Source organism: Ovis aries, chromosome 26, assembly GCF_016772045.2.
Source record: "Ovis aries strain OAR_USU_Benz2616 breed Rambouillet chromosome 26, ARS-UI_Ramb_v3.0, whole genome shotgun sequence".
Lineage (NCBI taxonomy): Eukaryota > Metazoa > Chordata > Mammalia > Artiodactyla > Bovidae > Ovis > Ovis aries.
This window is the reverse complement of record NC_056079.1, coordinates 36,234,189-36,249,141: the sequence shown is the minus strand read 5'-3', so window position 1 is coordinate 36,249,141 and position 14,953 is coordinate 36,234,189. Positions and strand designations below refer to the sequence as shown.

The window sequence follows — 14,953 nt, the reverse complement described above, 5'->3', positions numbered from 1 at the left end:
ATTTATTGAAATTAATGGTGTTGAGTTTCTACGAGCTCTAAATTCTGATCTGTACTTTCACATTTCAGTTCCAGTTTTGGTTTCAGTATTATTGTGTACACACACACAGACACACACACACACTCCGGAGTGCTCAGAACAGCAAACTTTCCTACATTTACTACATTTCTGGGGCATCTGAACTGCTTCTTAAGGTTCTCTGTTTTTCTCTGTAGTTATTGGCAAGGAACTGCATTAGGCATGTGTAAGGTAACTGTATTAGGTGTGTGTAAGGTAACTGCGTTAGGCGTGTGTAAGGTAACTGCGTTAGGTATTAGGTGTGTGTAAGGTAACTGCATTAGGCGTGTGTAAGGTAACTGCGTTAGGCGTGTGTAAGGTAACTGCGTTAGGCGTGTGTAAGGTAACCGCATTAGGTATTAGGTGTGTGTAAGGTAACTGCGTTAGGCGTGTGTAAGGTAACCGCGATAGGTATTAGGTGTGTGTAAGGTAACTGCATTAGGCTTGTGTAAGGTAACTGCGTTAGGTGTGTGTAAGGTAGTTGTTGCCACACAAGATGCTTTTGGATTAGGCGTGTGTAAGGTAACTGTGTTAGGTGTGTGTAAGGTAACTGCATTAGGCGTGTGTGTAAGGTAACTGCATTAGAGGCGTTAGTGTAAGGTAACCGCGATAGGTATTAGGTGTGTGTAAGGTAACTGCGTTAGGTGTGTGTAAGGTAACTGCATTAGGCGTGTGTAAGGTAACCGCGTTAGGTATTAGGTGTGTGTAAGGTAACTGCGTTAGGTGTGTGTAAGGTAGTTGTTGCCACACAGGATGCTTTTGCTTCTCAGCAGAGTTGCAGGTTTATTTCCGTGGCGGCGTGTGCTTGTAGTGGGCATGGGCCAGGCTGGCTCAGGCTCTCTCTGTGGACGCTAGTTGCTTGCCCACGGGGTTAGAATACCTCCCCATCCCCTTCCTTTTTCCAAGAACTGACAGCAGTTTCAGAAGGGAGTCATTTCTCGTGAATTAGGACTTTAATCATAGACTTTCTTCTTTCCAAAGACAGTTCTGTCTTCTGCAGTTGTTCTTTGGGTGGAGTGCACCTGTGTGCGTGTGCGTGCGTGTGTGTGCAGCATTTGGGCCTGTGCAGCGGCAGCGCACTGGCTTTCCAGACATGCTTTGTATAGTAACGGCGTGTGCGGAGGGGCGGGCAGGCTGCACAGCAGTTTCTCTCCTCGCCCTGCTCTCAGCCTCGCTCCCTCCCGCGACCTGGTGACATTACATGGATGGATGCGCCAGCTCGGAAAGCAGCAGCAGGAGCTGAGTGTCTGCCAGAGACGTGCGGCGTGAGCCAGGCTGGCTGCTCCGGCTCGCCTCCCCGGCTCTTCTGGTGTGTGCGGTCTGCACGCTCAGGGCTTGCTGTGTAGATCCTGACGTCACCGTGTTCTCCTCCTCAGGACACTGTCCTTTCTTCTGAAAAGCTGCTGGCCTCAGGCTTCAGGCCTGTGAAACACTACAGGCTTTATTTATACTGTTATGGGGGTAGTGTTGAGGACGAAATATATTGACATCTGAAAGAGAGAGTTTAGTTTGATAGAATACCGGCTTAGGGTGTGAAGATACAGCATCCTTATGCCTACACCTGGGCAGCCTCCAGGTGGTGTAGAGAAGTACGGTCCTGGTACCTCCCTGAGCTTATTACACTGCTTAAAAAAAAAATCTCTTCTTCAGGAAGAGGGATGTCTCCTCAAAGGACTTTGAAGACAGCTGAGAGAAGTACTGATTTTTAAGTGTAGATCAGCATTGCAGACAGACCTTTCTAGAAGAGGGGTGATTCAGTTTATTTACTGTGTTGAATTAAAGAAGATAATATGAGATCTGGAAGTTTGCAGTTCTTATTTTCAAGGCTGCTAATGAAGTTGAGTATCAGGACTGTGTAAAATGTGTCAGTGATTTTAGAGAAATTAGACTTTTATGCTTTTCCATAGTTTGGTGAGACTGTTTAAATCCATGTCTAAAGAAAATGGTTTTAGCTATTAAGGAAAGATTTATATAAACCTTTAAAAAATAAGATGAAGTCCTGCTTTTTTTTTCGTTTTGGGGAAGCATCATTATAAACAGGTTCATTTGGGTGCCGTTCACTGTAGTATTTTCACCGTATTTGTTCCTTCTCTTGTGCTACCCTGTATTCGAATGCATTTTTAATGTGTATGTTCTGTTTTTACAACTAGATTCTAAGACCCAGAAGCAAGGAACTAGTTTTGTTGTATCTTGTTTCTCCAGCATCACGTTGAGTGTCCTTCTGCGTAATAGGTGCTGTGGACAATAGCGTGTAGAGGTACGCTGAGGGTGAGACCTGCGTGAGGTCATTTTACCTGCCTCAGTCATCTGAGGCTTCCATGCAGAAGCCCACAGACGGGCAGCTCAAAACAGAGGCCGTCCTCTTCTCAGTTCTGGAGGCTGAAGGCCACGGTGAGAGCTCCAGCAGGGCTTGTTTCTCCTGAGGCCTCTCCCCTTCTCTTGCAGATGGTCACCTTCTTTTCCTCTGGGTGCACACACTCCTGGGGTCTCTTCCTGCTCCTGTGGCACACCAGACCTCTCGGCTTGGGGACTCACTCTTGTAATCTCTCTTAACTTAAACTCCTTAAGAGTCCTGTCTCCAGGTACGGTCCTGTTGAGGGTTAGAGTTTCAACATATGAATCCTGGAGGGATACAGATCCATCTAGAACATTGAGCTGAAGATAGACATGCTGAGTTACTAAGGTAGGAGATAACACACGTTGTTGTACACCTGTAACTAACACATCATCGTTAATCAAGTGTGCTCCAATATAAAGTAAACATTTTAAGAAAAGATATGAGATGACATATCAGTCAAGATGCAGTCGGAAAGCAGCAATCGCGAGAGGATGGAGGTGGTTCTGAGAGAGCTGTTAGCAGCTGCAGACCGCAGCCAACCGTGCTGCTCGGCCGGCCCTGGCCAGCCCAGGAGACAGGCCGCAAGGGGCACGTCCACTCTCTGCCGTTCACCGTCTGCTCGCCCTCCCGTGCCCCGGTTGCTGGGGCCTCCTGGGAAGGCCGTGGAGTGAGGAGAAGCGAAGTGGGCCCTCTGAGCCCAGCGTTACAGAGCCGCCTGAGGGTGAGCGTGGAGCTGAGAGACGACAGCCTCCTGGCTGGCACAGATACTGCCGGTGGGAGCCAGCCTTGCTGAAATGCACTCAGCAGCATGTGTCAGAAATCTTAGGGAGGAGTACCTCTTTGACCCAGCAATTCAGGTCAAGAAATATATCCTGAGGAAACAGTCCCCAAAGTGAGCAAAGATGTATATACAAGGGTATTTGATTATAGTATTGGGTATAATAAAATATTAGAACCATTAAATGTTCATCTATATGGGATTGGTTAAGTTATCTTAGAACATGTAATGGATGTTTTCTAGCCACTAGAAAGTGATGTTGATTTATATTTATTGATGTGGAAATGTAACAGAAAGAAGATTATACATTATATGTCATATGAGCCTATTAATGTGTGTGTTTTAAACTGTCTGCAGAGGAAAAGTTGAGAACAGTGTACATGAACAGAAACTGCACCGTTCCAGATTGAAGCACGTGGTCTCTGCAGCTAGCATACCTAGGTTTCTGTCTGGGCTCTGCCGCATTAATCTTTCTGGGGATCTGTTTTCCCGTCTGGAAAATGGTGATCAGCATCCCTAGCCCATAGGGTGGTTGTTGGGTCTGAACATGTTGAGGCCTGTAAAGAGTATATGACAGCGCTTGGGGTGCTCAGTGGATAGTGGTTATTGTCGGAGAGGAAGAGGAGGGGGAATTTTACTGTCTTTTCTCTCTTTCTTACCTAACTTTTTAAACAGGGATGTAATAACTTAATTATTAGGATAAAGTTTTCTTTTAAAACGAAAAATGAAGACTCCAACCAAGTTGTAATAAGCGTTCTCGCTTACTTCTGGCGGTCCTGGAACCTGCAGGCGGGGGAGCCTTTCCCACTGCAGCCGCAGCGGTGAGGCTGGTCTCCCACTGGCTCCTGCCTCCCGCCGCGCAGGTCCCCCCGACCCCCCGGGCCGGGCTCTGGGCAGGCTCTGGGCCGTCGCGCCGTGGCTCCCTGAGTGGCCCTCTGCGCTGCTCCGGGAAGAACCAAACTGAAGTTCCCTCACTGTTTTTTTCATTACTGAAAAGTTGCTCACTTCTCTTTTTCACGTGGAGTGCAAGTTTGAAGATGTCTGTTGTAGCACAGAAACAGTCTTAGAACCGGGTGTCACACGGTTCTTCACAGTCCTTTGACCAGCCTGCTTCTTGGGGTTTGTTCCCAGCCACCTCTCTGGCCACACTCCCCGCTGCTTCCGCTTTCTTGACCCTCTGTCACTGCCCTCTCTCTGGGTTCATAGGCAGGCAGTTTGCCTGCCTTGTTTACCAGGCCCCTAAGGTGCTATGCTAAAACACAAGAGCTCTCTAGCAGGGACCTGCCCTGGCTTCTGCATTTTTGTTTTTCTTATACCCTCCTCAGTCATTCTCTGGAATTGGGAAAAAGAGGTAAAAGATGGCTTTCCTTTTTTAAACAAGCGTGGTTTGGGCCGTGTTGTGCTGCTTGCGAGATCTTAGTTCCCTGACGAGGGATTGAACCCTGGCCCCCGGCAGTGACAGCGCCGTGCCCTGACCCCTGGCTGCCAGGCCGGGGAGGGGGGGTGGCTCCCAGAGAGTGGTTTCTCACTGCTGTGGATGGCGCGCCTCGTTGAGGAAGGCAGGGGCGCAGCCTTGGTCCGCTTCAGTTTTCAGTGTGTAAGATTAAATTCTGCCATACCATATTATCAGTGATAGTGTTACTGTTCACCAGTGATGGAAACTCAGCCTTTCCCGTCTGTAAGGTCTGTCTATTTTTAAGAAATTATTGTATCTTCAGATTGAGTCACTGAGTTGAAGCTTTTGGCTAGAGTCAGTACTCTCGCTGTTGAATTTGGGGTACATACCTGACTTTGGGTGTTAGCTGTAGCCACTTGACTAGGCGCGTATAGCCTTGGACAGCGCTGTTAGCCCCTGCTGAAGTGCATGTGTAGTGGCTTTGAAGGCCCTTCCAGTTCCAGACCGACAGGAGCAGGGCACGGCGTGCTGTGTCAGATACGGGCCAGTTAGTATTCTTTGGTCGGACTTGAGGGAATGACGCTGTTTGCCAATTTGTTACTTGTTTTAGACCATAGTTTGGTCAGAATAAATGCTGGTAAATAAATGTCTCTTAAAAAATGTAAGAGAACACAAAAGTCTTGTTGAACATCTTTCTCCTTGTAAACCATCCTCACTTTTGTATATTTTTAGCATAGAAAATATTCTTTTGCTAATGCTCTTATACTCAAGTACCTGTATAGTTCTTTTTTTTTTTTTAAGTGGTAATTGTGTGTGCAGAAAGACTTAAAAAACTGAATGCAGTCATGCAAATAAATGCCATATATAGAAAGTCTTTTAGTTCATAGAAAATTTTAATCACTGTGCCTTTTGAGGGAGTTAGAACAAAAATTTGCTCTGATTTAAAAAAATAGTCACTTAACAAAGGTAAACTTTGAAGGATAGATACAGTTTTGAAGTATAAGAAATCAGCTGTTTTAGGTGCTTATGTTTGAGTTACAGTCTCGTAACTTTATCTCATTTAATCTTCTTGGTAACTCCAAAGGTAGGTATGTTGTACCATTTTGCACCAAAGAGTTATGTAACATGGCCAATGTGATGCTGTAAGTAAGGAAACCCAGTCTGTCCCTAAGCTCTCCTGAGTTGATTCTTAGAGGCAGGGATACAGAGAACTTCGAGGGATGGGGTAAAATAACCTGGAGAAAGAGCATTGAGTATGACATCTGAAGACAAGTGAGTAGTCAGGGGTAGACGAAGGCAGTGTGAGAAAGGCAGTTTGGTGTGTGGTGGAGGAATGGCATGCCAGTGACAGGAGCTGGCAGTGGGGGTGTGTAAGTTTGAGCCAGGCAAGGAACTGGATTAAAGATGGTAGTATTTTAGGAGGATTAAACCAGGTGGCAGTAGACGTAAATAACCTTCCTGCCAATGCAGGAGATGAAAGAGATTGGGGTTCAATCCCTTGGTCGATCCCTGGGTCTGGCAGATCCCCTGGAGGAGGGCATGGCAGCCCACTCCAGTATTCTTGCCTGGAAAATCCCGTGGAGAGAGGAGCCTGGTGGGCTACAGTCCAGAGTCAGACATGATTGGAGCAGCTTCACACATACCCACGATCCGGACAATCTGGTAGTAGTTGCAAAAACACATCAAAGAAAGACTGGTCAGTCCGTGTAGAAGATTGTATTGGTGATGTGACTCAGAATTAGGGGAGAGCCCTGGGTGTATAAAAGAAACAGAAGTAGGAAGGAAAGGCCGCAGAGGAAGGGAGCGGCAGTCAGAACTTGGCAGTGCCGGATTTGGATGGATGAGGAAATTGATAACGTGGTGATGTGTCTGACAGACAGAAAGCAGAGCTTTCAAGTAACTGAGGAATATGGGAAAAAAAGACGATTTCATTACTATTAGTGTAGAGCTTAAATCTAGCAAATATGCATATTACCATTTTTGATATCACCTCTGATTAAGGAATAGAAAGTTGTTATACTATCTTGACAGATGATTGCTTTCTCATCTAAATGTACAGTAATCTATATAGTAAAAGTGTAAATTGAAATTGATCATTACTGATCTAATTGTATCATTAACTTATTTTCTTTCCCCAATGATCTTGTTATTATATCTAATTGTAGAAGTCATTGAATGAACTCATCATAATAAAAGAACTCAATTTAGTACCCCTATTAAAGCTTTGTAATGGCTAATTGGTTATGTTGGAACTGATTAAAATTATGCAAGGTTACCTTATTGTAGACTATAAATAGTAGAGAATGGACTCTTTTCCAGGCCGTTCATGTTGTTTTATTACTGTGTTTCTTTTACAACTGTATACATTTAAGGAAAAGATTGTCCTGAAAAAATGTTTAATAAGCAACCATAGAGGACTTACTAGCATACGGGGTGCTGAAGAATTTGAAGGGATTAAATCCTGCCCAAGTATATCTCCCCTGAAGGTTATTGATTCTTGGAGGAAAGGCTTTGAGTAAGTAACTGATAAACCTGTATGGAGCTAAGCAAAATTTTGTTGTGTTTTAATTTCAATAAATGCTTATTTATTTAATACATACTGTGTGCAAGGCATGGATAAGACATGAATTAAGAGTTCTAGGGTAATTTCTGCTTACCTAGGGTTGTCTTTCCCTGGAGGAGTAAATGGGAGCCCACTCTTGTCTAGAGAATCCCATGGACAGAGGAGCCTGGCAGGCTGCAGTCCACTGGGTCACAAAGAGTAGGATACAACTGAGCTGCTAACACTAGGGTTGTCTTTCTGGAAAAGATGAAGACAGATTGAATTCTAAACTGTTGGGAAGGATTCGGGAGAAGCATGAGCTCACCCAAGGCCATTGGTCGTGAAGAGCTGGGCAGGGCTGAGAGGAGGGCTCGCTCAACTGGAAGAGGACGGCGTATGTTAGAATGTCCAGCCTTCTCCACAGAGTACGATGCTTCCCAACATTCCCTGAAGCGAACTCTTTCTTATGGGCCAGTTTGCTTCCCTTCTAGTATTGGAAATAAGGAATCATGCCATCAGTCTCTCAGAGAGCTTGCTTTAGAGTTTTGTGTGTGTGTGTGTGTGTGAAGTGGTTAATGTGAAAAGTGAAACCAGTTTAATTGGTTTCTAATTATTTTGTACGGGTTTTGTTTGTACTGACATTTGTAGGTGGTTTGAAAATGTGAGTCCTGATTCTCTGTCTTATCAAATTTTATTTTATATTATAGTGCTTACCAAACAGCAGCATTTTTAAGACATTTTATTCTTTGGATAGTATTTTGAAAACCTAGCAATGTTTGTTTTTGTTGTGCTCTTGGTCACTGAGCAGCATTTTGCTTCACTTCACTATACAATACCTACGAGTAGTCAGTTTTCCTCTTTCTAAGCTAAGACTTACCTCCTCTTTATCCTGTGGGTACTTATTATTAATGTATATAGCAAAGCTATTCTGTTCGCTTTATTATATGTAACAATACTTTAGCAGTACGTGTTATCAACTAATACATTATCTCTCTGCTGAAAATTATTTAAGTTTCAAGTTGTGTGAAATAAATATCTATGTAAGAAAGTTAATTGGCAGTTAAATTTACTTGATTGTAATTGCAGGAGCAGAAAGAGACAGGATAAACAGATAGCTCTGAACCACTAGAAGAATTCAAAGAGGTAGGTGAGGTTCATAGCTTGAGGAGAAGTTGAATATAAGGAAAAGAAGTCTGGGGGGTGGATTTGAGGGGAGCTTGTGGTGGTTCAGAACCCAGCTGGCTCAGATACGCAGCGGTCGGAAAGAGGTTTCTGCTTGAGACTGAGAGGTGCTTGATGGCAGGCTATAGTAGTTTCTTCTCATCTTCATCAGTTTTGACCTTATTACTTAAATCATCTTAATACTTAGACTTGTTTTACAAGAAAAATTTTTAAGGCATTAAGGGTGAGATGTCTTCATGTAATTAGATTAAAAGGTAGCCAACTTCAGGGTAGAGATGAGAATAAAATGAGAATGAGAATAAAATGGTACATGGTTAAATTCAGTTACCAGAATTTGTTATTAGTGATGAAAAACATTTTCATTTTGGGGAGTGTTAAAACTGTATCTCTAAGTCTAATTTCTGTCCTCAAAGGAACAGTTAAAAGACACAGGTTTTCAAGATGAGGACAGATTATAGTAGTTGCTTCTCACCTTCATCAGTTTTGACCTTACTACTTTAATTATCTGACTTGTGAGAATATGACAAATCTATACCACTTAATTTTTTTGTTCATTTTTTTATTATGGTAAAGTTTACATAAAAATTTAAACATTTTTTAGTGTACAATTCAGTGGCATTGAGTATATTCACAGTGTTTTGAAACCATTGCCACTATCATTTCCAGAAGCTTTTCATCATCTTAAAATCTGTCTTTATAGAGCTTTATAGATATTTTGTATTCAAGTCTAAGGAAGAACGATATGACTATTATTACTGCTTAGTGCATGTTTGAGTAGTTCAAGGAATCTTATATGAATTATGTATTTCTTTCATACTCTTAATATTGGCTCTGTTAACTTGTCTTAATCATTTCCAGTGGTCATAAAATGAGGATTTGTAACTTTTAAGAAGTCACAAAGCTTTATTACCTCAGAGTCTGTGACATATGATCGCTTAGAGGTTTCTGAAATCATAAATCTAACTTTACATATGCAGTTTTGTCCTTGAAAATTCTGGTGGTCACAGTTCTAGAATTTATCATTCAGTTCCGTTTTGAAAGAAATAATTAAAACAGATTCTTGATTATCCTTTATGTCAGTGTTTAGAAAGAGAGACAACATAAAGATAGGTTTGAGGTCCTCAGAAGATATGAGAACATAGAGACACAAACAAGTATATAGTGGTTAAAAAATTAAAGTCAAGTGTGGGAAAAAATAAAATTGTACTTTAATAAAGATGGGAATAACAGATGATGCATTTCAGCGCCTAGAAAATGTTACATTTAAGATTGTCTAAATGATTGTGTCCAAACTTTATTTTTTTTCATGTTTTAACCTCATGTAATAGAGATCATTGGGCAAAATTTTCGCTGTTCTTTTTTCCCAAAGTTATTTCCCAAAACCCAAGTCCGAATGCTACGCAGCCTTTGGCCTTCTTACCCGAACCTCTGCTGTGTGTTTGTCTCAATGCTGCCATCTAGTGATTATTTGGGGTATCTCAACAGGGAGCTTAAGTCAGCCTGTGTCCCTCCTTGACACAGTACCATCTAAATGCCTCCGGCCACAAACCTCCCCCTGCTTTTGAGAAGTCGAATAGCAGCGGGTTGCTGTGGCAGAAATCTTACTTAGTTATGGAGACCATGTAATCACTTGGAAACAGTAGTTCAGTTCAGTCGCTCAGTCGTGTCCGACTCTTTGCGACCCCATGGACTGCAGCACCCAGGCCTCCCTGTCCATCGCCAACTCCGGGAACTTGCTCAAACTCATGTCCATCGAGTCGGTGATGCCATCCAACCATCTCATCCTCTATCATCCCTTCTCCTCCTGCCTTCAGTCTTTCCCAGCATCAGGGTCTTTTTCCAGTGAGTCAGTTCTTCGCATCAGGTGGCCAAAGCATTGGAGTTTCAGCTTCAGTATCAGTCCTTCCAATGAACATTCAGAACTGATTTCCTTTAGGATTGACTGGTTGGATCTCCTTGCAGTCCAAGGGACCCTCAAGAGTCTTCTCCAACACCACAGTTCAAAAGCATCAATTCTTTGGCGCTCAGCTTTCTTTATGATCCAACTCTCACATCCATACATGACCACTGGAAAAACCATAGCCTTTACTTTCTGGACCTTTGTCAGCAAAGTAATGTCTCTGCTTTTCAGTATGCTGTCTAGGTTGGTCATAGTTTTCTTCCAAGGAGCAAGCGTCTTTTAATTTCATGGCTGTAGCCATCATCCGCAGTGATTTTGGAGCCTCCCAAAATGAAGTCTTTTACTGTTCCCACTGTTTCCCCATCTATTTGCCATGAAGTGATGGGACCGGATGCCATGATCTTAGTTTTCTGAATGTTGAGTTTTAAGCCAACTTTTTCACTCTTTCACTTTCATCAAGAGGCTATTTAGTTCTTCTTCACTTTCTGCCCATAAAGGTGGTATCATCTGCCTATCTGAGGTTATTGATATTTCTCCCAGCAATCTTGATTCCAGCTTGTGCTTCATCCAACCCAGCATTTCACACGATGTACTCTACATATAAATTAAATAATCAGTAGAGTGTTTTTATATTATTGAGTTTATTATTGAGCTGAACATAGCTCTCTCAGTCTCGTAACCAACTCATTGTTCTAAGATACTGTTTTTCTTATTGTTTCCAGTTTTTCAGGGTAATTTAATTAATGCACTGAACAAGACTTATTAAATGCATCTTATATGCTAGACACTGTTCTTAGTACTAGGAATATAATCCTCAGCAAACAGAAATCATAGCTTTCATGTAGTTTACATTTCATTGGGGGAACAAATGGTAAGAGACACATACAGTATTTCAATTAGTGAGAAGAGTTTAAGAAGAAAAAATAAAGCAGGGAAGGGAGATATGACTTTCTGTGGTTGGCAGATTGTTTTGAGGTGTTAGACGGAGTGGTCAGAGAATCTTACTGAAGGCAACGTTTGAGTAGAGGTCTGAAGGATCTAGGGAAGTGCTCTCCAGACAGAAGGAAAACAGGGGCAAAGGTCTTGGAACATCTGACTCGTAAAGAAAGAGCAGAGTGTGAAAGAGAGAGAGCTGTAGCAGGTGAGGTTGGGGAGGCCCTGTGGGGGTGTGTGGGGGGGTACAGGTCACAGAGGGTCTTGAAGCTGGATGTCATTGGGCTGGATGAGAGGTGGGCGCCAAGCTGCGGGCTCGCTCTGGCTTCTGTGTTTAATGGTGTGAGGCATCATTTGCTGCAGTGTTTTCCTCTTGTTGTATTAGCAGTAGAATAGATTCACTTCATGGAGATACGAGAACGGTGAGATGTGAGGACTGTGTTCCGACAGTTCTGGGATCAGTGACTATATGGCATGTTGTGTATCTATACATATTTTAAAGATTTGCTCCTGGATTATCAGTTGTTCTCATTTTATTTTTGTGATGCAGGATACTTGAAATCAGCTGGTGGAGTTTTACTTGGAAAATGTTATGCATGTCACTACTCCAGTACAATTCAGGGTCACCTCTTAAAATGAGCAAACACAATGTAGTGTCAGCCTGTCTCAGTGATCTTCATACTCAATGATACTTCGGGAATGAGAATCCTCTGGAGTTGTAATTTTTTTCACACTTCATGATATTGTTAGGGATGTGCCAAAACAAACCACACAGTTAGCTGATCAGCACTTCTATTTGCTCCACACAGAAAACCTCATAGATTTATGTTGTAACCTAGATGATTTATTTAAACCACTTTTTTGCTTGTAGTTCATCAGCTAAAATGACTAATTCTCAAAGTACTATTACTCTTGCCCGAATTGTGCTTAAAAAGTGCCCTGAAATTAAAAAACAGAAAGCCCTGGAATTATCAGTTAAGTTACAATATCATGATCAGTTGATAACAGTATTTCTCTACAGGTTCCGTGTTTTTGTTTTTTTTTTTTTTTGGTAGCTAAAATATTTATTGCTTTTATGCTTGGTCTTATGTGGTCAGAGAAGAAACACCCTTAGTGTAGTGTGGTTAGGTCAAGGAGGTGACGGCTACGCTGCCCTGTGCTCCATGTGTTTTCTGCTGTAAAGCACCTGTTGAAGTCGTCTGTCTTTTCCTGACTGACATGTAAGGGTTTTTCTGGGTAGTACTGGACATGAACATTTGTTAGTTAAACGTGCGCTAAGATCTGCCTTTCTGTGGCTCGCCTCTTCGCTTCTCTGATGGTGTCTCTCTGGTTTTCCATCCTTCTCTGTTCCCTACCTGCTACTCCTGAGGAGTTACCCGTCAGTTCCTGCCAGATCTTCCTTTTCCAGTCCTCTTATGTCTCTCCTCCAGTCATTTCGTCGGTGCCTTAATGCAGGCCCTTGTTACTCATGGCCTGGATCACATGTAGATCGTATTCCTTCCCGACCATTTCCACTTACACAGTGACTTTTTAAAACTTCAAATCTTGCTCATATCATTCCTCTGTTAAAATCTTCTAGCGGTCCTGAGAGGCTGCAGCATGAAGCTCAAACCTCATGACCTTGCTTCTGCCTTCTTAGAGGTTACTTCAAGCTTCTGCTCCTGTATAATGTCTTTCCCAGGTTTATTCCCTGGTTCTTTTTAAAGGAAGGATGTGGTTGTCTTTACCACAGCCACAGTTGTTAAAAGACAACTCCCAGCTGTTCATCTCTCATTTCATCTCTTGGCTGAGCAGTACTGTGGGTTTGCTTGTGTTGGACGTTTTTATATTGATGTACCATTGAGCTCTCTGACTAGTCTATTTCTTTTCCAGGCTTTTTCCTCCGCCAGTCCCTTACATATTGGTGTTCTTGGCTCTCCTTTCCACCTGTTGTCCATGGGAAAACCCTTCAACTGATGGCGTTACAGCTATTTTGTATGTATAGTCAGCGCTCAAGGTATCTGCGGGTTCTGGATTCCAGATTCAACTGATTTGGATCCACAGTTGGTTGAATTCAAGAATGTGGAACCCAGGGATATGGAAGGCTGACTATGACTTCTAGATTTTAATTTCCAAATCAACCTTTCTCTTGAGCTCCAGATCCATGGACATTGCTCCTTGGATGTTTCATAGGCATTTTAAGCTCTATTAAGACCCAAACTAAGTTCATTCCACCTGGCTCCCAAATCTGATTCTCTGTGATTCTGTGTTTTCTTTCAGCATCCCCTTCAGGTGTGCCGGCTCCTGTCAGATAACTCTAGGAAGCCGTTCCCTGGCCCCGCTTGCACCTCCTTGATCACCTGGTCCTTTGTCTCCCACTCTTGTCCTTCTGCCATGATACCTGTAGACACTCTGTCTGCTCTCCCCAGTGGACTGAAAGCATGTGGAGGGCTGTGTGTCACTGTCCTGCACCCTGCTCAGCGGAGTTGAGAGGTGACTGAGAGTACCTCCCGATGAAACACAGCTGAAATCAGGCTCATCGGCTCTTTCCTTTCCTCCTGACTTTCTTCTCTAGGATGACTGTCGTAGTTGATGATGTTACCACCTTTTCAGTTAAGTTGTTGTTGTTCCCTTGCTGGGTCGTGTCATGTTTAATTCATTTCCTTTTCTGTTACTTCCACTGCTGGTCGCTTTCTGAGCCCGTAGCTGGTTCTGCATTTCCATTCCCTTTTCCCCAGTCTGCCTTTTTTATTGATACAGGGCTATTTTTCTCAAGTACAGGTGATCGTCTCTTGGTTCAGTAACTTCTTGTTCTTTTCTGCAGAGTGAAGTCCAGCTTCTTTATAAGACATTCAGTGGCAGTCTTAAAGAACTGATCTAGCCTCTTTCTCTCTTGTCCCCTCACGCGCCGCCCCCCCCCCCCCCCCCCGCTTATCACAGAAACTCTATCTTTAAAGTACTAGCCTTGGCAGACTGTACATCGAAGCTCACCTTGGTTACACTGCCTGTACTGCCCTTCTCTCCATCCACTGCTGTGGAGGAACCTAGAGACTGAGGTTTAAACCTGCTTTTAACAGTTACTATCTGTTGTCTTTGGAGAAGCTTGTTAGATTACCATAACACCCATGTATTAAGTACTGGCACTTAATATGTGTTGTCTTGCTCATTCAGCCCGTCTCTTCCAGACCACATTGGAATGTATTTTTCCCATTTGCACAGAGCTCTGTTTGTCTCGTTGCGCTAATGACCTGCTTTTCATTATGATTGTTATTATTTTTCTCTTACATCACATGCCTTGTAAAGGCTAATACTATGATTCTTGTACTTAATTTAGTTGAATTTTTCATTCTTAGGTAGTTGATTACTTTGCTTAACCCATATTGGGTCATTTAGTTTCTAAGTGACCAACTGATTGGGGTATGAGTTTTTAGACCAAAGTTGCCAGTGTCAGGACCATTTGTAAAAACCCACCTACTTTGTGAGTTGGAAATTTCGGAGGGGTATACATTTGTGCCAAAGTCATATGCAACTCTTAAAGGAATTTAAATTGTGCTTCTACTGTCTTTATGTTAACACTAAAGAAAAGCCCCAGTACTGAGTGAATTGTGTTTTTCTTTGCAGCCGGTTGCTGAACCCATCCCCATCTGTAGTTTCTGTCTTGGCACAAAAGAGCAAAACCGAGAAAAGAAGCCAGAGGAACTCATCTCCTGTGCGGACTGCGGCAACAGTGGTAGGTGACCCTCTCTGTGCGTGCGGTCTCACGGGGTTTGTCAGGCAAGAGCATGTTTAGCTGGAAATTGTACGCTTGATCCTTAAGAGAGTCACATTTGCATTTGATTCTGGTTTTA

General features: G+C 42.9%; 1 protein-coding gene across 2 annotated transcripts in view; it reads left to right on the top strand.

The window, feature by feature from the left end:
* Window positions 1–14,953, top strand: part of KAT6A (lysine acetyltransferase 6A) — a 106,051-nt gene that overhangs the window by 37,791 nt on the left and 53,307 nt on the right. Inside the window, exons 1-2 of one of the 2 annotated variants that reach the window (XM_042241367.2) lie at window positions 265–8,254; window positions 14,727–14,835. Coding sequence is in view for 1 of the 2 variants with exons in the window: in XM_027962617.2 (XP_027818418.2) it covers window positions 14,727–14,835 (109 nt within the window). In the remaining variant the exon portion in view is untranslated. Of the gene's footprint in view, window positions 1–264; window positions 8,255–14,726; window positions 14,836–14,953 lie in introns of those variants that run through there. The other variant, XM_027962617.2, reaches the window with a different exon arrangement.